Source organism: Vigna angularis, chromosome 7, assembly GCF_016808095.1.
Source record: "Vigna angularis cultivar LongXiaoDou No.4 chromosome 7, ASM1680809v1, whole genome shotgun sequence".
In the NCBI taxonomy this organism is placed as follows: Eukaryota; Viridiplantae; Streptophyta; class Magnoliopsida; order Fabales; family Fabaceae; genus Vigna; species Vigna angularis.
In genome coordinates this window covers 25,525,721-25,549,689 of record NC_068976.1, presented here as the reverse complement: position 1 = coordinate 25,549,689, position 23,969 = coordinate 25,525,721, and the positions used below count along the sequence as shown (strand labels likewise).

At 34.3% G+C, this 23,969-nt stretch overlaps 1 protein-coding gene and 1 long non-coding RNA gene across 3 annotated transcripts; both read right to left on the bottom strand.

Annotated features, from left to right (window-relative positions):
* Nucleotides 1–435: 435 nt before the first annotated feature.
* Nucleotides 436–1,660, bottom strand: LOC108337451 (uncharacterized). The gene is made up of 2 exons (XR_001832908.2): nt 881–1,660; nt 436–771 (listed from the first exon to the last, which is right to left on the bottom strand). It is a non-coding gene; the product is annotated as an uncharacterized LOC108337451 (long non-coding RNA).
* A 1,220-nt stretch (nt 1,661–2,880) lies between these two features.
* On the bottom strand, nt 2,881–12,887 carry LOC108338046 (serine/threonine-protein phosphatase PP1 isozyme 4). 2 transcript variants are annotated; one of them, XM_052879862.1, is made up of 5 exons: nt 12,517–12,887; nt 11,106–11,665; nt 10,997–11,010; nt 10,780–10,875; nt 2,881–3,269 (listed from the first exon to the last, which is right to left on the bottom strand). In XM_052879862.1, exons 1-4 carry the CDS (start codon nt 12,713–12,715, stop codon nt 10,839–10,841), a joined length of 810 nt encoding a protein of 269 aa, XP_052735822.1. In that variant the 5' UTR covers nt 12,716–12,887; the 3' UTR covers nt 2,881–3,269; nt 10,780–10,838. The 2 variants fall into 2 exon arrangements, with proteins under 2 accessions (XP_052735822.1, XP_017430193.1); XM_017574704.2 differs by having other exon boundaries at nt 10,780–11,010.
* Nucleotides 12,888–23,969: the final 11,082 nt, after the last annotated feature.

Here is a 23,969-nt window from a genome sequence, read left to right as displayed (position 1 = left end):
AAATTATGTGTTAAGACCCTGTAGGATTTGAGACTTCGATCAACCCTTTACTAACCCGTATGAGTATACGGTATATTAATATTATGATAAGTTAAATTGTTAAAATTATTTATTTAAAACATAATGATGGCTAAATCACTTCAATTTTAATGTTTCAAATCATCTCTTCTCATCAGAAGATATATTTAATAGTTGAGTAAACTTTACAAAAATACTAATATGGATGAGTAGTAGAACTTCTCATTAAAAATATATTTTAATATATTATTAGTTTAAATTCTTAGATCATTCTCATATTTGTTAAAGAATTTTAAGGGAATTCTCGGATTTTAAACTGTAAAAATTGGATTTATATATTTATAAAATTAAACCAATTAGATCTAAATATTTGTAAAATTAAGTGAATTAGATTATTAAGTCTTCACAGACAACTACTGAGCTATATTTTTTTTACATGACGTGTAAATTGAATAGGCGATTTATTGTACAATCATCAATTCCACGAAGTGCAAACAAAACGGATGTGCAAACAAAACCAACAAGTTATACTTCCTCTACGACCACCGGAAACCTTCCTAGAATTGGCCCACTGGCCGCGGCGGCCTCTTCTCCAACCGCCACCCTTCTTGTAGATCTTGAAGCAAAAACCAGCAAAACCAATGGCTCAACTCAATCTCAGAAAGGTACTATTGTTCTTTGTTGTGTTATTGCTTTCTCTCTCCATTTGCATCAGTTCTTCTTTGGAACCTCAATGTGAGACTACACACTTGTCTGCTACAAGAAATATGTTGGGTGCAGAAAAGGAAGTATTAGACAAGCCTTCCAAAAAGAAAACCACCACTCAATCCACCAAAAATCAGACCAAACTCATCAAACCCACCGCTCTATCTTCAAAGAATCAAACCAAGACCATCAAATCCGACAACATTTCCTCAAAAAATCAAACCAACAAAAGCAGATCAAACTCATGAGGCAACAAACAAGAAACAAAAGACTTCACAACAACAATCCAAGAACAAACCTACGAAACAGACACCGCCGAGTTGGATTCTAGACGAGGATGACGATTTGGTTTCAGAGTTCACAGATCTACCAAATAGATTCCACCAAACACTCCTCCCCGACCTCGAACAAATCTCAACCATTTCCAAAGCCTACATCACAACGGACCTAGATCCTTCGGTACCCGCCGACCTCGACTGCCAGAAAGATTTCTCGGTTGTATCTCGCCGGCGAAGTGTTCCATCGCTGCCCATTTTCTGAGCCGTTTGGTCTCTTCACTGAACCAACCTCACAGACCTAACATTGTTCCTTGGACCATGCATTGTTTTCTCTCTTCTCTCACCGGAAAAGGAACGATTTTTCAGTAATTTGGCCTGAGATACATCATCGTTTGAGTTCAGATCGACAAACTGTTGTCGCCTTCCTTTGCTGGTTTGCTGGATTTGTAGAGGGTGTTCTCGCCTTCTTGGTGCGTTTCTCGCGTGGGAAGTAAAGGATGGTTGTTGGGCTGCGCGTGGTGGAGCTCATTTTGTGTGGTAGAGGCGATCTGCGCTCGCGATATCGCCTAAGTGGTTGAAATTTACGAATAATAGTAAATTTAGGTGAATCACCTAAAAAAATTCCACCCACTACTACATGAGCATTTTAAGAGTGGACCATGTCATCACAGTTGAATGCTATCTGTCAAAACATTACAGTTTAATGTGTCTGTCAAAACTTAACGAAAAAAATAAAATTAGTTCAATTTTATAAGTATGTAAACCCAATTTTTACACTTTAAGAAATAAAGACTCACTTGAAATTTCCAACAAATACGAGGACAATTCGAGAGTTTAAATCTATATTATTTTAAATTTTGTTTTTCACTATATTAAACTTGCTTTTGATAACATTCTCTCTCTATATACATACGTGTATTATCGAATTAATTTTTATAAAATAACACTTTTGGTTTTGAGAATTCGTGTTTAAGGTGAAAATTTGTAGAAGGTAAATGTGTGAGAGGATCTAAAATGAAGAAGGAGAATGTCTATGAGAGTTGAAATGAGATATTAAGTTTAATCAAACTTTCCTTCTTTTCCTTTATTCTTTTATAATGTTTTAAAATTTAATAAAATTATTATGGTGATTAAAAGTTTCATTACTTTTAAACTTTATTTAATCACAATTGGTTTAGAACAAAATATTTGAACTATAAATTATAACAATGTATTATTAATCTATTTGAAGGATTAAATTAGTATTTATGGATAAACTTAAAGAAAGCAAAGAAAATGAGAACTGTAAAGTGAGAAATAGATGAAAAATAGAATAATAATAAAGTGAAAAGATATTTAGGTCGAAAGAAAAAAATATTATTAAAAATAACTTACGCTTTTAACATGCCATTTTTTTCAACAACTTCACATCGATCATGCATACTGCTGTCCATTAAAATAAGATCCCATCCTGCAGACGTATTTTTAGCATTATAATCGATTATAATTTCTGTATAAAGAAATTATAATTGATCATATGAAGTACTAATAAAAAATAATAATGAAATAAGAATAACCACGTAAATAATACAAAAGATTTACGTTTTTTATTTTCATTCAAAATTTTGTAATAAATTTCAGACAATAAAAAAAAACAAGTTGAAAAAGCATTAAAAGAAGTGTCACTAATATTTCTCTTAAAATAAAAATATAAAAATAACTACTTATTTTTAATATGAAAATATGAAAAACACGTTAATCATTATAAAACTTATTCAATTCTTATATATAAAAAACCAAACACAATCTAATGGATAAATCCAAGCAAACATATGCAAAGATACTGAATTCTACCCAATAGCATCGGATCATGATCAAACAGAGCAAGTATATACCAATATGAAACCAAAAAATCCAAGCAATTTCACCTTTACTAACTGAATAAAATTGGCCAGAATCACCAATACATACTGCTCTATCAGAGTAAATTTATAGTCTAAGAACCTTTCTGAGCAAAGAAGGTCATTTCCACAGCATCCAACACATATATGTACATACTGTGTCGTAGAATAATTATGAAACAACAAAAAGAAAATGATGATAAAAGCCTTTGCTTTTGTGGCCACCCAGCAGTGCCAAATATCTCTTGTAGTAGTACTTCACGCTCAATGCATGACTGGATGTTCTAGCAGTAAATTTGCTCGTCCATCACCATCACCTCAGAATAGATAGAACATAAGACCATAGAATCTTCAGTATTTAAATATAACCCCGTGAATACATCTGCACCTGTGAGTAGATAAAAAGAGGAAAGAAAAAGTTAATAGTTAACACACAGCAGCATCTGAGTGATGAATACATAGTATAGTAGCCTACTCAAATAGATGTTAACATGAAAAGAGATGAAAAAAGGAGTTTCCATTGGCATTCAGGGGCCAAGTAAGGGAATTTCCTATTCTAACATACCAGATAGTCAAATAAAGGAACGAATACTTTATATAAATACAGAAAAAATGTACAATATACATACACGGCTTCAGTTCAATCTAGTTGTTATCCAGACCACAAATTTTTTATACAAACTAAATTCACCAATTGTGGGAAAGGAGGGAGCAAAAGTTCATAGGAAATATATAACAGAATACAAAATAAAGAAGCTTCTAACTATTACTCTGTTAGGAGCAAAGGATTCAGCATGCCTTGGAAACTGCCAAGCCCAAGAAGCTGTGATATTTTCATGCAATGCTTAGAATAACACTATTATATATTAAAGCAAGCATTGATTAGTAACCACTATTGGCAGTATGACAAACAGAGCAAAAGATTGCCTAATATGTTCTTTGAACAAATACCTCAGAAGATTTTATCTTTAACTGAGTCAAATGACATCATGTGATCCATATGACCAACTTCACCTACTGAGATAAAGCTTTCATTGTTATATAGTTTTTTCAAATAAGAATACAGTCAAAGATCTTACACAATCCCATTTACTTTTCTTGCTATCAACAAAACTTAGATGTAGTTTCTAGGATGCTTTTGATGTTATTCTCCAACCAAATTGAAAGGTACACCTTGGTAGCCAACACCAAACTTTATTGTGAAGATCATTGAAGGGATATAGTTCTGATTGAAGAATAACACCAAAAGCATTTAAAACCTGTACCCAAGCTGTTAGAGATCCAGGTAAGAATTCTAACACACTCGCACTCTTGCTCTCACGTAAACCAACACCACAGAATATGGAATGAGAGATGGTATGTATTCACAACAAAAGAAACTAGTATACAGAGCATTCCAGGAGCTTAACCTCCTCCACCAGTGGCTATGACCGATCAACAATTCACAAATGTCTAAAAAGCTCCCTACTGATACAACAAATAGGTCCTTATAAAGGCCTCTTTCCCCAAATCCCATTACAGTTAAACCCCAACTGACTTAACTGTCTCACAGTTAAGTCCAACTCACTTAACGGTCTCACCGTTACGTCCTCTGTTTCTCCTTTCTTCTCTCATAAACCCTCCATTCTCTAACATTACTCCCCTCCTGAAAATCGACCTTGTCCCCAAGGTCAAACTCGGGGAACTGTTCCTGCATCAAACTCCGATCCTCCCACGTTGCACTGTCTACCCCTCCATCTTGCCATTCGACCAAAACATGTTCCCGTTGTTCCCCCTCACGCTACTGGACCCTTCTATTCAACACCTTCGTTGGCCAGCATGTATATCCCCCTACTTGCAAGTCTGCTGGCAGCTCAGCTTCCACCTGCTTTGTCCCAATCGCCAACTTCAATTGAGACACGTGGAAAACCGGGTGAATCCTGGCGGTCGTTGGTAATTCTAATCTGAACGCCACCTCCCCTATCTTCTGGATTACTTTGAACGGCCCATAGTATCTAGCCGTTAACTTCGGATGCAATTTTACCGCCATAGATGTTTGTCGGTGGGGCCTTATCTTTAAAAATACCCAATCTTCTACCTTAATGGTTGTCGGCCTCCTCTTACGATTTGCTTGCTTTACCATCGCGTCTTGTGCCTTCGACAAATGATATCGCAGTTGCTGCAATGCTTCATCTCTTGTTTGTAGTTCTTGAGCCACTACTTCCACCATTGTTTCCCCCGGAATGAACCTTGACAGCGACGGGGGTGCCCTCCCATATACCGCTTCAAACGGCGTGCATTTGGCAGCTCCTTGGTAACTGGTGTTGTACCAGTATTCTGCCCATGGAAGGACCACGGTCCATGTCTTAGGCTGCTCGGAACAGAAGCATCGTAAGTATCCCTCCAACACCCTATTCAGCACCTCTGTTTGGCCGTCCGTCTCCGGATGGTATGCTGTGCTCATCCGGAGATGGGTTCCCTGCATCTTAAACATCTCTCTCCAAAAGGCACTGAGAAATAAGGGGTCACGATCACTCACTATGGTCTTGGGAATCCCATGAAGTTTCACTACCTCTCTTACAAAAACTTCCGCGACCGTTCGGGCAGTATAGGGATGTCTGAGCGGTATGAAGTGCCCGTATTTACTCAGTCGGTCGACAACTACCAATATAGCGTCCTGGCCCTTGGATTTTGGGAGTCGCACAATAAAGTCCATGCTGATGTCCTCCCATATAGCTTGTGGAATAGGCAGTGGTTGCAATAATCCCTGTGGGGACGCCGTCATGTATTTGTGCTGTTGGCACACTAAACAGCGATTGACATACTCCGTCACAGATTTCTTCATCCCTTCCCAGTGCAGCGACTGTGCCAATCTCCGGTAAGTTCTATAGACCCCCAAATGGCCCCCCGTCGGGGTGGTATGAAACTCGGCCAACAATTTCTGTACCCACTCAGACTGTGCCGGAATAACCAGCCTCCCCTTATAGTGCAATCGTCCGTTCTCAAGGGTGTATGCCGGGTATTTGTTGGGATCCTGGATGACTCCTTCTCTGATTTTATTCAAGTTATCATCTTCCTCCACTTCTCGCATCACGTCCGGGAAATCTTTCCAATACGGTCTCATTATCCCCATCAATTCACCACCCCCGTCGTCCCCTTCAATCTCAGCCTTGTTCTCCAACTCCTCGCTACCTTTCCGTGATAGCGCGTCCGCCACCCGGTTATTGGCGCCCAGTTTATACACTATGTCGAAATCATAGCCGAGCAGTTTGGCTATCCAGTGTTGCTGCGCTTGGGTCGTCACCCTCTGTTTCCAACAAAAACTTTAGACTTCTCTGATCCGTATACACCACGAATTTGTGGCCCAACAAATACGGACGCTAATGTTGCACCGCTAGGGCCACCACCATCAACTCTTTCTCGTAGATCGACTTGCCCAACGTCACTTCCGATAATGCTTTGCTAAAGTAAGCGATCGGTCTCCTTTTCTGGGTGAGCACCGCCCCAAGTCCCGTGCCCAACGCGTCGCATTCTACCTGGAAGGGTTGCGAGAAATCTGGCAACGCCAACACTGGTGCTGTGGTCACCGCTGTTTTCAATCTTCCCATCGCTTCCCGGGCAGTCTTCGTCCACACAAAATTCCCCTTTTTCAACATCTCGGTCAGGGGCTTGGCTATCTTCCCATAGTCTCGGATGAATCGCCGGTAATATCCGGTGAGACCCAAGAATCCCCTCAACGCCTTCAGAGTTTTTGGCTCCTCCCACGCGATTACCCCCTCTATCTTTTCCTGATCCATCTGGACCCCTTCTCCTGATATGACGTGCCCTAAATATCTGATCGTCTTCTTCCCGAACTCACTCTTCTTCTGATTGGCCACCCAGTGATTTTGCTGTAAGCAGCTCAACACTTGCTCCACGTGTCGTAAATGCTCCCCCCATGTCGCATTGTAGATGAGTATGTTGTCAAAAAAGACGAGCGCGAATCTCCGCAAGAATGGTCCAAGAAGATCGTTCATGGCGCTCTGGAAAGTGGAGGGGGCATTTGTGAGGCCGAACGGCATCACAAGGAACTCGTAATGTCCCAAGTGAGTGCGGAACGCCGTTTTCTGCACGTCATCCTCATTCATCCTAATCTGGTGATACCCAGCCTTGAGGTCCACCTTTGAAAAATACCGAGCGCCATGGAGCTCGTCCAGCAGCTCTTCGATTACGGAGATCGGAAACTTGTTGGGAACAGTGGCGCGGTTGAGCGCTCGGTAGTCCATACAGAACCGCCAACTCCCATCCTTCTTCTTGACGAGGATGACCGAGCTTGAATATGGACTTATACTCAGTCGTATAATCCCTGCATGCAGCATGTCCGTCACCTGTCGCTCGATCTCTTCCTTCATGACGTGCGGGTAACGATATGGACGTACGTTCACGGGGTCGGTGCCTTCTTTTAACGTAATCCGATGCTTCTCTTTTTTATTAGGTGGCAAACCTGTGGGTTCTTGAAATACCCCTGCATGTCGTGTTAAAATGTTCTCCAAGTCCCCGTTCGGTTTTTCAACCCACTCTTCTCTCTCTACTTCCTTCTCGCTCCCCTTCGCGCTCTCCAAGCTCCAGACGATCGCTCAAACCTCCACCTCACTCAACTTCATCAACTTCTCTGGTCCGACCACCCTTTTATCCAACTTCGGATCACCCTTAACAACCACCCTTTTCCCTGCATGTTCGAACGCCATGGTCGATTCCCGCCAGTTGAGGGTAATCTCTCCCAGCTTGGCTAGCCACTCCACGCCTAGGATCATGTCGACACCCCCCAGGTCGAACAAGTAAAATTTTTCCCCAATCGCAACTCCCCCCATGTCGACCACTACCTTCGGGCAACATCCACGCGTCCTTTTCTTACGTCCGTCTCCCAAACTCACCTGGTAGGGAGGGGTATCCTCCTGTGCCAACTGCAGTTCCTCCACCAATCGTCTACTCACAAAGTTGTGGCTGGCACCACTGTCAACCAATATTAGCACGTCTTTTCCTCCCACTTTCCCCTGCAACTTCAATGTTTTAGGTTGCGTCAACCCACCTGCCGAGAACGCCGATAACTCCATGTCGGGGGGTTCTAACTCTACATCTTCCCCTTCAACATCCTCTTCTTCATCTTCGGCCAATATCACCACCCGTAAACTCTTCTCCGGGCACTGGTGCCCTGGGCTAAATGGCCCCCCACATCGGAAACACCTTCCTTCTTCTCTGTGTTTCAGAAACTCCGGGTAGGGCAGGTTTCTTGAGCTTCTTCCCCAACTATCACTTCCTCCTTGCATTCCGCCTCTCACCAGATCGCCTCCAGCAGCACAGTCACCTCTGACGGACCCGACACTCTCGGTCGGGGTCGTTCGCATCGATTGGCTCCTCGGCGGTTCGTTTCTTACCACCCCTGATCCTCCTCCTGTCGTCCGTCCCCATGATGGCGGATTCTTGGATGACGTCCATCCCAGCAGACCTATCCCGCGTAATCTTCGACGTCCCTCGCTAGCTTCATCGCCGTCATCAAGTTTCGTGGGTCGTGGGGTCTCACCTGACATCGCAATTCCTCCCGTAAGCCCGCAAGGAAGTATCCCAACAACTGGTCGTCCGAGAACGCCTTCGTCTGTCCGGCCAGAGCTTCAAATTCTCTCACATATTCATCCACAGTGGCTGTTTGCTTGATCGCCGCCATTCTCTCAAAAATGCCGCCCCGGTATCGACTCTCGAATCTGATCAACAACGCTTCTTTGAGCCCCTCCCATGATCGGTCGCTCGCCTTTTCCTTCCAAAATTTAAACCAATAACCGGCGCTTCCCTCCATACTGATGTGAGCCAGTTCGATCTTCTCCGCCTCCGCCACCTTCTGTATCTCAAAGAATTTTTCGGCCCTATTAATCCAGTTCAACGGATCGGCTCCTTCAAACGTGGGTAACTCCACCCGTCGCCTCCAATTGGGTTGATTCTCTGATTGTTCCCCTTCTCTTTCTCCTTCGGCTTCCTCTCGCCGGCCACCCCCATTATCATTGACTGAACCATGGCTCTTGTCAGAACTCTCCCCGTTTGGCTTGCTTCGCACACCCATCAATCGTAACAGTTCTTGGATGTCTTTACACATCACTATCGAGTCTTGCCGGTTGGCCGTTGATTCCGCCTTCAACCCGTCTACTGCCATCTCTAGGTGTTCCATTCGTCCTTCAACGACGTTCATTTTTCCTTCAATTCTGTTCTCCAAAGCATGTAGCTTCCCCTCCATCGCGTTCTCTCTCCGATTGCGATCTGACAGGTCAGACCACTTTGTTAGAGATCCAGGTAAGAATTCTAACACACTCGCACTCTTGCTCTCACGTAAACCAACACCACAAAATATGGAATGAGAGATGGTATGTATTCACAACAAAAGAAACTAGTATACAGAGCATTCCAGGAGCTTAACCTCCTCCACCAGTGGCTATGACCGGTCAACAATTCACAAATGTCTAAAAAGCTCCCTATTGATACAACAAAGAGGTCCTTATAAAGGCCTCTTTCCCCAAATCCCATTACAGTTAAACCCCAACTGACTTAACTGTCTCACAGTTAAGTCCAACTCACTTAACGGTCTCACCGTTACGTCCTCTGTTTCTCCTTTCTTCTCTCATAAACCCTCCATTCTCTAACACAAGCTTTGTTCTTAGACTTATTTTTCGGTTTCTTGCATATGAGATTGGTTTGTTTGTTTCAAAGCAGTATATGCTTGCTATAGATTATTATTGAATAAATAATCATTTATTCTCCAAAACTCTGATGAAGTTGGAAAATAAACAACTATTCTTCCCAAGTGAGCTCAATCAAACATGTTAATGTGTAAAATAATAAATGACCCTTCACCAACAGGAGAAAATTTACTTACCTATTCTTTTGTATTAAACTATCCGATGCATACAATTGATAATTGATAATAACTAGTAACAAGAGAAACCAAACCTAACAAATGCATCTGCAAGTTTATTTCACATATTGGTAGTCATCACGCAGCACAAAGGGATATCTTCAATTAATTTTAAACTAAGAGCCTTGTATTTTCTTTAAGAAAATATTATTTTTAATCAGAAAGATAACTTTCAATAAAATTTATAATTATATAGTTTAAAGAAAAACTAAAAATAAAGGGTTTCAAGTGTTTTTTCTCGTAAATTTATATTAAAAAAGCTTTTGAGAATAAAGTTCTTAAAAAACAAGCCATATCCTATTACTCACTTTTTTCATCTAAGTTTGAAGAAACAGCCATCTGGTTTAGCTAATTTAGGAGAGGGAATCATTGTTTTGCCACCTTCCCAAGAGAGCTTTTATTTTAGATTCCAGCCACTACCAGAATCTAAGAAGTCTCAAAATACCTTCATAAATTAATAAATTAATACATACTTCCACGACTGCCTGATGCTAATGAGCATAGAAGCAAGAATTTAAGTCATTTAACAGGATTTGATTAATAGAAACTTGATCCCAAAATCATAAAATAAAAAATTTAACCCTAACAATACAGTAATAACAGTAAAATTATTCCCTTCCCTTTTAAAATGATATTTGTTACTTGATAAATCAAATTCGAAAATGCAGCAAGACCTGGTAAAGGTGGGCTTTGGGCTTTCTTTTAGTTTAAAGCTTGTTCAATGCTTGGGTTAAAAAGATATGGTTTTTAACCGGTGAAATCATTGCAAGTAAATCAACACAACCCCCATTACAAAAAAAATGGTCAAAATATCCTCTTATTCTGTTTTGAAAAATAATTGATTAAATCTACTAAATTATAAGAACCACTGATAACAATACAAAAACCAGAAATTCATAAACAATATAGTGCACTTTGAATGTATGCTCAGTCAGCGAACCTATTCTATAAGAAATAAAAGAAAAAGCAATAGTAACATAACCTTAGTTAATTATGTGACAGTGTGACAGTAATGTGCAAACCATCATATCTTGTTTGACATCACAAACTTTGTTTTTTTCTCTGCAGGCTTGAGAATCTGAAAAGAGCACATCAAGTTATCATCCACACTCATCATTGCACCAGCATTGTCAAATTCACCACAATAGTTTGGAGCTGAAAATATCGTAACAAGTTGCCTGTCAGCGAAGAATTCATACCCGTCCTCTACAACCTACACAAAATTTAGTGTCAATTTCCAGCAAAGCATCATAAGTTTACCCTTGTATTACAGAAGCTGAATGAGTATTGTCAACAAAAAATAGTAACCTGATGAGCACGACAAATGAGATCCAAGTCATGTTTCGTCAAAAATTCAGCCACCTTATCAGGGCCAAAGGTGTAGGACACTCCTCTGTCATTCATTCCCCAGCCCTTCACATCCCTACCAGGATCAGACCAAAGCAAATCACAAAGCAAGCCAGTGTCGGGAATTGCAGTAGGACGGATTATATTCCTGATTTCATCCAAGTTTGTGAGTTCAGGGGAAAGACCACCATGCATGCACAATATTTTATCATCTATAAGGGCAGCCACAGGAAGGCAGTTAAAACACTCGGTGAAGGCTTTCCAAAGCCTCACATTAAACCTTCTCTTACATTCATCATAAAACCCATAAATCCTATTAATGGAAGCACACTCATGATTCCCCCTCAACAGGAAAAAGTTTTCTGGATATTTGATTTTATATGCAAGCAAAAGACATATGGTTTCTAAGCTCTGCTTCCCACGGTCCACATAGTCCCCCAAAAAGAGATAATTTGCTTTAGGAGGCAAACCCCCATACTCAAATAGCCTTAACAAATCACTGTACTGCCCATGAATATCACCTGAAAATGCGAAGAGAGATCTCAACAATGCCATAAAATAACACTACACTGAATGTAAATAGAAAAGCTAACAAATATTTCAACAACAATAACAAAAATCTTTTCCAGTTAAATTATGAGAAAAGCCACACGAATCTTTCAACCCATTTTATTTTATTAAAGACCAAATTCACTCATGGTTTCATGAACGACGTCTATTAATTGAGTCCTCAACAGCCAATGTAAACTTGTCAACGGATCAAAAGCTAAAGGATAATTCAACAAACAACAGCAAAAGCCTTATCTGTTGAATACCCCATGTTGACTAATGATATTACCAAAATATGATATATACATATATATGTTTGTATGTTAGTATGAATGTAGGTATGTATGTAAATAAGTGGGAAGCAACACCCCACCATGAATGAGTTAACCTAAACCTAAACTCTAAGACGGTACCATAGTCCATCTCTAGTCAATTCGGGACTTGAATTTTTTCCACACTAACCCACTAAGTGAGGTTGGCCATCACTCAGTATCATTGTCTTTGGTTAAAGACCAAATTCCATTTATGGTTGCATAGCCAGTCTCAACCCCGGGAAAAGGAAGAGAGTGATATTACACCCTAGGCAGCCAACGTAATACATCATGCACGGATGTCTCTAAACCACAGAAATTTAAAAAAAAAAAAGAACCATTCGCATGCCCTAAACACCAAATGCGTAACCTACATTTCCTTCCGATCAACCATGACACCCAAAAACCAAAGGTTCGAACTTGTAACAAACAGGGACGCCCAAAAGAATTTCTAAACCCTAAACAGAAAAGGGGAGGAAGTTGGAGAGAGAAAAGAGAAAGGAAAAGGGTACCACAAATCTTGATGGGGGCTTCGAGTTCAAGCAAATTGGGCTGGTTAATGAAGATGTCTCGAGAAGCGACGCAGAGTTGCTTGATCTCTGACTCGGAGAGCTGAACCTGCTTGCCGGGTCGGGCCAATCGGACCTCCGTTAAGCGGCGGATTATGTCATCCAGAACCGTCTCATCCATCCCTTGCCCCTGTGAGCTCATCGCATACGATCAAAATCTGCTTTTTCTTCTTCTTCTAAGCAACTTTCCAGCAACAATAACAAACAAGGCCAAGGGGTGAACCAACCAAGACCTTTTCTTGGTTTGGTTCTCTCTTTCTGTGTTACTCTTTGTCTGTCAGTGTTTGTTTGCACTCCATTGTTTCCTTTCTTGCACCATCTAATATAAATAATAAATATATATATATATATATAGATTTAAAAAAATTGAAAAAATATATATCCCTATTTTATTTATCGAATTAAAGTTACTCACTCTTTACACCTTCAGAATTTTTTATTCTTCTCCTCTTTATTTGTATGTTTTACATTTTTTTTACTTTGGGTGAACTAGAGTACCGTTGGAATGGGTAACCAAAAAATAATTACGGGAAAATAAGGTTAGGATGAAGAAAAAAATGAGTGAAAAGTAAAAATTTATAATACATGTGATTAATACAATAGATTTAGTTGTATATTAATATATTTATTAAATAATCTAATGTAAAAAATAAGTTTAAAAGCATAAATTAAAATTAAAATATAACATTATTACAAAATTTTAATAAATAAATAAGTTCTATTTCTCAATGAAAATATATTAAAATAAATTATCAATATGTATTACTTTTTTTTGTTTTAATACTTTTTATTTTAATTAACTAATTATTTTAATTATTCATTTTAGTAAAAATGGAAAATATATTTATAAATATTTAATTATTATATACTATATATTAATCGAAAACTATATAACAAAAATAATTAATTAATTAATTTTTTATTATATTAATTATTAAATATTAAATTAATCTATGTATAAAATATTAAAATTAAAATTATTTGTTTTATTATAATAATTTAAATTAAATAAAAAATATAATCAATTATATTTAAATAAATATAATAAAATATTTACGCATAATTGATTATGTCTATATCATAATTGCTTTATTTTTAAATTTTATTGGCTCATTTATATGAAAAAAAAGGTGTTTCTTTTTCGTTTTTTTTATCTTGTTTTCTTGTTACTGTTTCAATTTTGTCGTTTAGCTATGAGTTACTGAAAATTATCTCATAAACATTGACAAAAAAATTTGGCTAACATCATAAAAAAGTTGTTTTTTTCTAAAATAGTCCAGAAAAGCTTAATTAGTATCAATCCATAAATAGTTTGGTTTAGGTTCACATGGATATTAATAAAAAAATATCAACTTACATAAGTTAAAATAATCTTAATTAAATTCAATTGAAAAACTCATTTAATATCGATAATAAAACACATAATTAAATTAAAGAAAACTTTAAATAAATCAGCGACGAAATAAAATTATTCCGAAAGTGATAACCAACTTTAACTTAAAAATAATTATCCCCCTAACTATAGAATAAAAAAAGAAAATTTCCCACCAATAGATTGCATTTCGATCAAGTCAATAATATTCTAGCTGAAGTCGAATAAATAATGTTACGATTGAAATTGAATAAATAGAAGAAAAAAAATATAAAATAAAAAAGGGTATGAATTTTTAAATTCCTATTTTTTAAATAGATTTTCAAAACTATATAATGTTAAATAATCAAATTATTATTATAATTTTTGAAAAATTATCCAATAACAGAAGAATGTCACATTAAATAAAATTAATGTCACTAAAAAACTAAAATTAAACAATCGAAAAATAAATAAAAAAATAAAGGAAAAAACAAACATCAAACCAAAACCAACCAAAATTTACTGAAATATATATCCTTGAAATATAAAATGTGGTTTAAATGAGTTTATGGATTCAGCTGATATTTATGACTATAAATCATTAACTTTTTGTGCTAATTTTTTTTAAAAAGTTATATAATTAAAATAAAAGTGCATAATTTCTATATTGTGTTAATTTTAATATATATCTATAAAGTGTTAAATAAAAAACTTACACTAGTGTGACATTTTAGATGTTTAATATAATTTTAAAATCCACCAAAGGATTTTGACATAAATTAGCTAATAAAAATAAAATAATAATAATGATTGATCAGTGTAGGATTAGCCTAAAAAACTTTACTTCTATTTTTTTAAATCAGAATAAAAGTTTTGTATAACATGGAATATATGTCTAAATAATTTTGTTGAATAATATGTCATCGAGATTCATTATTCAAAACCATCATTATCTCACTACCAAAAAAGTAAGAAAACATTCCTACACATAAGGTAAATATGAAGTGGCTTTATATGGAAATATTACTTTCAAATGTTAAATTTTTAAATAATGAAATCATAACATTATTAATGGAGCAGATCAATTATTAAAAATATTACATATTACTTAGTATATTCTGGACCACTGCATTAAAATAATTTTACATTAAAACACTTTCTTTCTTTTTTCTACATTTTTCTAATAATATTTTTTAGTTACCATATAAAACAAAACAAAAATACTTTGTTTGAATAAAAATAAGGTCCAAACACAATGTTATTTTGAATTATAGAGATAGGGTAAGGGCTAATTCTTTGTCTTATTTTTACGATTTTTGTATTATTTTTGTTTGAGAAAAAATCATTTGATTGAGTGAACATAAGAGAAAAAAAAATAATCCTAATAACAAAATCAAACCAGTTTTTCAAAAATAAATTCAACAACTTCAATAATGCTATTACACAACTCAATTGATTAACTTAAAGTATGATTTATTCAAACATAATTTTTTATTCATTTCAAATCAATCTTAATTTATTAATTCAAATATGCATGTTTACATTCACATCAAATTTATAAAGAAAAATATAGAAATTTACTTTATTAATCTAAATCATATTCAAAAACTTTATTCAAGGAAACATCATTTTTAATATGCATGATCTAGTACTAAATAAATATATCAAATAAGAATATCCAATTCAAAACTTATTACATTTAAATAATTTCTCAATTAATCACAATCTCTACATAGAAACAAAAAATTTAGTGACTAAGGTTCTATATAAAAAAATATACATAACTTTTTTTATCTATAATAATTATCCTCAAGAAAAAGTACAAAGTTTTAAAATTCAAGAAATAAGATTATTTAAAACTTAAGAACTTAGAACGAGGTATATAAATATAATATAAATTTAATAAATAGTAAAAACAAGTTGAGATAATATTTTTATCAACTAAAATTGATAACAAATTCATACAAAAAGTAATAAGAAAATAAATCTATAAAATAAATATTTTTTTATTTGAAATTATGTTCAGACAAAATTACTCCTTAGTTCTTCAACTATTGTGAGATGCAATCCAATCTTGAAAAAGATAAGGATTGAAAATGAAATTTTAGAAGAAAAAAAATTAAAAAGAGGAAAGAGAAAAGAAAACATGATATTTGCTATTCATAGTCCAAGTATATTAAGATTTACTCAATCTTTATATATATATATATATATATATATATATATATATATATATATATATATATATATATATATATATATATATTTAACTATGCTAGTCAATATGTAGTCATACTATTGTCCGTTATGGGGAATGAAATGGTCATGTAAGCATTGGTTCGAAATGTCCCTACATCAGTATCTATACATAAAGTTTGAAATGTAAGTGTTCTATCAGCGTAAGTACTTTACCCATTCTAAAGTTTTATACATTAAACATTAAACATAAATTATATGACCACAAGGGTATAATTTCATCTATAGTATTTTTCGTTATTTTACTGGTAGAGCCGTTAAAGTGAGTGAGGGAAAAATTTCTTAAAATTTTATAATGCATTCAATATATCACCCTGTAATAGGTAATGTAAAATTTCAATTTTTAACTAGTATTAATTCAATTATCTAAATATAATTAAATAATTAAAAAGACATTACAAGATCACTTTTCTATCAGATATGTTTCAACACTTATTCTTCGTTATCTCAAAAGAAACTAACAACAAAAGAGATAATACAATAATCTAATATTCAAAAGAAAATTTTATAAACAATTTAACACATCACGTATTAGTTCAACATAACATCCTATAACTTATAAATATATAATCAGTTGACTCTATACTCAATTATCCGGATACATGTTTTGACATATATATATTCAATATAGGTGTGTACCAATAGTAGTAAATCCTAAATCCTAAACCATAAATCTTAATATTTATAATCTGCAGAGTCATAAACGCAAGGGTTATCACCTTACAATTCACGAGGTTGACCAAAAGTCTAGGGTAAAGACTTATTGTCATTCTCTTTCCCACCCATTTATCTCTATATGAGTTGAATGATTATAGTATATTAGGATATATACTTTCAGAATCCCCACATGCAAAAGCACACACTAACAACATCACCACCAATTCCTCATTGGATTGGTTTTAACCATTCTCAATTACACATCACAAAATAGTAATCATATTATCATACATGAATAAACACCATACATACTCATATTCATATTATAAACCAATAATTGTTTTTAACATTTACATAATCACACTCATTAAACACATCATAAGAGGTATATGAAAACTTAGTTAAAATTATGGTATTTTGTTCATCCATTATATTTGCTCACTCAACGAAAGTCTATAGGCTCAACTACCAGATCTATTCATCTAGCTAGTAGTACCTGACAACACACTCGTTCAACAACCAAATATGTTTGCTTAGCGAGAAAAACCACTAAAACTTAAAGGCTTGACTAAAACTTAAAGGCTTGAATTTTCCCAAAAGTTGTCCAGCGAGTATATTCTTGTCTAGGGACAATTAAGTCAATGAACTCTCTGACTTTGACTTCTCCCCGTGAGTATATGCTCGCATAGCGAGTCTGCATAATTCTGCAGAACAAAATTCTACATATTTATGTCATTTTAGCTCTGCAAAACCAGTTTAGTACCAACCACAAATGTCCAAACCAATCAATTCTCAAATCATATGCATTTCAACAATAAAATTTACTTTAAATATAAGCTTAATTATTTAATCATAATAGATTTTAATCACATTATATATAAGGCAAATCGAGCTTCCTAATTCTACTCAACACGTCATATCTCATCAGACAACTTATTTACACAATCCAACTCCCATACAAACATACAAGCATCAATCAAAACTTTCCTATAAGCTAAAGTTAAAGTAACTAGTTTCCTTTACCTGACATGTGACCAAACAACTCTAGGTTCCTATGAATAATAGAAACACGATTAGGATACACTAGAACTACTGATAAAGAAATATTCAAACTAAAGACTCAAAAGATGTATGCAAGTTGAGTGGGGTCGACATGCAACATATACAAGAAAAGACCAAAGAAAAATAGTTGATACTTAACTTTTTCAAACAGAGAAACTGATTCATCTAAATTGAAGAGCTCATCGCCAAGATCAATCCTACGGTCTCGGTTCTTTAATCGGACGAACAGAGGATGAAAACTCTTGGTGAGAAGTTAGGTGATTGTATAAAAGTGGTTTATAGATAGATGATATGTTTTAAAATAAGGAAACTAGTTTATAACGAAACTATTTATATTAAAATAATTTAATATTAAAATAGTTGAGATTCACTAATTTTAAACCACTATAATTTTTAAAATGAAAAATTCTAGGTCTTTAGAGTTATTATAGGGATGGCAACGGGACGGGTCGGGCACGGATAGTGCCTACTCGCAATCCGACCCGACAAAAAAACAAATCCACCCGCTATCTGATAATGGCATATTTTACCATGATTTTAGTGTCGAATTGAGAGAAAATATTAACTCTTTCTTAGCTTTTTGCCTTGTAAATCCTAGTTTTCTTTTAGTTTCTTAAGTGGTTGTATCTTAAACTTTAATGATTCAATTTCATCACTAATCCCCATTGTTTAGTATGTTTTGGTCATTTACATCCAAGCATGTATGCCAAAATGAAGAACTGAAGAACCATATAAGCAAGAATGAAGGTAAAAGAGGAAGTTTTGAGAGCAAAGATAAATGCTGAAGCTGGGGTGCGGTTGGCGTGCAGCTGAGCCCCATTCGTCTAGACTTGCTGTAGTTGAGGTGCAACTGGCGTGTAGCTGAGTGCTAGCTCTCTGGAATGCTGCCGCTGGGGTGCAACTGGTGTGTAGTTGAGCGGTGGCAACACTGATGTGGAAAATTTGGTCTATTTAGGACTGAAACGCAAGGGGATCTACATCTTTTGCTGCCCAAACACGATTTCTCTCATTTGGAGCTCTTGGAGGCGAGCTAGGAGCTGTGGGGATAGTCCTTCACCCTTGGGTCTTCTTCCTTCTTCCATTTTCACCATTGTTGTAAGCTTGAGCTTTCCATTCATGGAGGGCTAGTTTCATTGTTGTTGGGGGATTGATGTAGCCACTGAACTCTTATGTAAACTACTGTGTTTTAAATGAATATATGCCTCTTTGATTGATTGTTAGTGTTTAATTCCTTTTCTTAATGCTTGTTGTGAAGTTGTTATCCATGACATGATTTTAGGGTTTGCTTGATGTTGGGAAATGTTGGGTAAATCTGAACTTGGATTAAACACTTAAAAGAAATAGTATCTAGATATAAAACTAGGACCTTTGGTTGTCTTAAATATCAATTCTTAATGCGAAAATAATTGTTAGGTTTTTCAAGGGATTGGAGCCTAACAAGGAAGTCTAGGCTCTCTCTACCAAGGGATTGAGTTTGGGTAATTTAGTAGATTGACATTGGCATATTAATGAAGAGAAATTGATTTTCTATACATAAAAGTGAAGTAGGTGAAATCATAACCCCAACAATATCATTCCATATCATTTCTAATATTTCCATTTCCAAGTGTTTGAGTATCTAAGATCACTTTTATCATTTATGTTTCATGTTTACTTTAATTGCACTAAAACCCAAATTATGGAAGCATTCTTTAGTCTAAAGTGATTAGAAATTATAAGATTGTTTGGTGACACGAGTCTCTTGAGAAATGATATCCGCACTAATACCGGCTTAAAAAATATCTGCGGATATTTTAAAACTTGCAAATACTTGTGGATACCCGCGGATACCTGCAAATATTTAAAAAATATATGTTTATAAAATATTAAAATAAAATTTAAATAAAATTACAAAAAATATATAAAATATAATATAAATTAAAATTTTATTTTATTTTTAATTAAATTTAACCTTATAAAATATAAATTAATGTTAATTTTAATTAAATTTAACTTAATAAAATATAAATTAAATTTTTATTTTTAGTTTTTTCCGGGTAGCGGATATCCACGGGTACAGATAGTATAATACCCGCATCCGACGCGTTTATAAGCGGATATTAAAATATCCGCTACCCACAACCCGTAGGTAGTATATATCTGCGGATATTAACTTTCCGTCGCGGGTTTTATCCGCAGATATCCGCGGGTGCGAATTTTTTTGTCATCCCTAAGTTATTACTACTTTGTTGACAAATTTCATTTTTATACATGAAAAACAAGACAATGTATACTAGACATTAATGAGTGGTTCTATAAAATAATATGAACAATAATTTTTACTATGATAAACTTTAATAATGACTCTGATATCATGTTAAGGAGTGAACTTTAAACCTAATTTAATCTCACAAATTTTGATTTATAAAGTGAAGTTTACATGAATTTATATACTCTAAATTAACTTTATTTCTAATAAGACTTTCAACCGGATGTATAACAAAATATTACATAAATGTTTTTGCAAACTTTTTTTGTGGTGAAAGATTTGTCTTTCAACGGTGATGGAAGTTATGATTTGAGAAAGATGATACTAACCTTTGAGATTTTGAAGGCAAAAGCTTTAGAACAACTTGAAGTTGTTAGATATTATAAATCTTCAGCACTCTGCATCACTGATATTTGAGACAAATAATTATTGTGCCATAACTTATAAAGGGGATTCTGCCAAAATGGACTTGCTTTAACAAATTTGAATTTGTAAAGCTTTATGATTCTTCAAACCAAACCATCTTTGGTCTCCCTTCGTAACTGTTGTTTTCATGAATTTATTTATTATCTGCTTCTTCTTCATTTGTGTGCTCCATTGACAAAGCAAAATTCTCTTAACATCAGCATATCACATTGACTTCAAATTTTTCATTTTTTTTCAAGTGTGATTGTGTCGGTCCTATGTATCATATGGCACGTCACAAAGTATCATATCTTGTTTATTTTTTCTTTATGCCAATAGGTTGAAAAGGCGATTTGTATTTGATTCGCAATTCTAAATTGTGAACTGTGATGTCTTCATAATTGAATGGCCAAGCAAGAGTTACAAATTGATTAATTAATTTAATATTTTTACCATTTAGTACTTTTGTTACTTAATGGACATTGTTTAATTACTGATTTGAGTTTTGAATATACAATTAGTTTATAGGAAAGAGTTTCATTGCTCCTAGAGATCCAACTTAAACTGCAATTTTTTCCAATAAAATGGATTATACTTGTGATTTTTTTAAGAAAATAATTGGTCCGATGGGTCATATATTTGTGTTTCAATGTGTTTTTCCACCCTACTAATCATCATAGGTATTAAATAATTTTTACTAACTATGCTACCTCTTATGGATATAGTTTTCTTGCGTTTGAGTTCTTTTTGTAACACACTAAAAAGAATAGAATTTATTTAACATATATTTTATTTGATCTAATTAAAAATCACTGTAAATAATAATTTTTATAAGAACTGTTTTAAAAATATTTTTTATTAAGAAATACCGTGTCTCGTGATTAAACCAAAAAAATATATGCGAAATTCGTTACTAATACAACATCCATTTCTGATCATATATTAATCTTATTATTTGATAACTTTTTATCAGATATAATCTTACTTTAAAGGCATTAAATTCAAAGTTCTATTCAGATGTGTAATACAAATCTTGTATACATCAATTAGATTCAATATTCTTCTAACAAAAAAAATAAAAATGAACACAGTACATACTTTTAAAACATAACTATTGAAAATCTAAGAGTCTAAATCCACATGGAGTATGAATAAGAAAGTTGTATAACTCAAACGTATTATCTTAAAATTTTAAGTTGGATGTATCCTTATCAAAAACTATGTACCTCTATTTAAATTAAGCAACAATGTGTATCTTTTCATGATTTGTAGACTAGTATTAGATTGATTCAAATTCTCTAAGTTGAATAATTTCATTGACAGAGATGAAAAATTTGCTGGAATGTTAGAAGTGAACTTTAAACCTAACTCAACCCAACAAAATCGGTTTGTAAAATGAGGTTTACATCCACTTATAAACTATGAATTGATCCTATAAGATGAGGTTTGCACCTACTTATAAATTATTATGAATTGATCTTATCTCTAGTTAATATGTGACTTCCAACATGGAACAACAGACAATTATGTGAAAATTAGAAAGAGGTACTTTGCCCATAAATAACATGTTTAGATTTTGTATTTTTGATGGACACTGGATTGTGACATTCCAAATAAAAATTAAAAGGACTTAAGGAGCACATAGTTCCATGAACTGGGTACCATTTTAAGTAGAAAAAGGTGGAAAAACGCATCTTGAAGGTGCTCCCCAACATGTGGTCTGACTCAGATATTATGTGTTTCTAGCACACAAAATCTAAAGATGAGATTTGAGGGTGAATAGCTTTTCTAACCCCTTTTGCTTCCAATTTAATATTAGTATGCACCTTTTCTGTCTCACTAGTAGAGCTACATAAGAAAGCTTTAAGGCTGCCAAATAAGATGTTTCAGCTTATAAGCTTCAAAACTTTAGGCCATAGACCCAATTTATAGCTCCCAAAACTGTTTGAGGATGACAGACAATACCCTTTTGAGATTAAACACAAACATCCACTTTATTTATTCAGAAGAGAAATTTGCCATTCTTGAACCTCAAGTAGCAAATATTATTTAAGTTTAACTCAACTTTGTACTTTTTATAAAATGATACTTGCATATATAACTCTAGCATTTATATTAAGTAATTTGGGTCAGGTGGAAAATTCAAACTTTACTATGCATGTCTTTTGGTCACTGTGACATTTTTGATCTTCCACTAGAACTTGTTTCTCCTTATTGTCTTACCCAGATGCTTGCACCTACTATGTTAACAAAGGAGAAAAAGAGAGCAAAGCATTAAATACTTTTGCTTCTTTATTAACGAAAGTAGCTCTTTGAAAAAAGATGTGTATACTCCTAAGAATCATGTGAATATTTAAGATATGATGAAATTATAATATATAAGGATTAAAACTTATTATGTTTGGTTTTGTAGAGTTGAGAGAGAGATGTCATAAGAGATAGTTGGCTCCTAAAGTCCAATTATTTGGTTGATATGATATACAGAATCGTCAGAAAAGGAAGGAGGCATGGTTGTAAAATGCTTTTTCTTTAGCCCTTAGCTTACGAGGTTCCTAATTTTCAGTGTGCATTCTGCAAATGATGATCACACTTCTAAAGACAGAGAAGGCCTTTTTCTTTTCTACTTTTGTCTTCTTTTTATGTGTTATGTGGTTACTATAAGAGATGAAGTTAGCAGATCAACTTGCTTTTCAGACAAATGTTTATAGACGGCATGCAGAGATTCTTTACTGAAAATTTTTAAATTAAACAAAACTACTTCTGAGTAGATTTTGTTCCCTATCCTTTTACCATCGTTTGCTTGGATGTAAAGCTAAAAAGTCATATACAACTCCAAGAATACCTTCATGCATTTCTTGGCCGTCCAAACTTTGGAATAAAATGATTTTTTATTTTTTTTTTTCTGGCCAACTTGAGCATTTGCCTTTGGCATTGTGATTTTTTTTTCTTTTTTCTTAGGAAATTACATGACAAATTCAACATTGTTCTTAATGACATTCAGTCACTTTAGGACGGGACAATTCCATTTTTTTTTTGGAACATTTAATAAACCAGTCAATTAATCACTTTATCTTAAACAAGAATTAAGATGGATGATGATTATCTTAAATCAAAATGCGATCATTACTAGTTGAGCTGTCTATGTTATTTCAAAATCTATTTCGAAATCTATAACTACATATTTAAGGTATTGCAGTGAATTTTACATTTAATATACATTTGTTAGAATAGTAAATCTTTATTAACTTTAACCTCAAAGTATCTTATGATAATCTCTCAATAAGACTGAAGAAAGTGAACGAGTTAATATATGTTATGGACTAATGAAACTTAAAAAACTCTTGACCTCGATCCATAAACCAATACAAACATCAATTAAATGTAGTGAAAGAGTTAATATAATAAGATATTAAA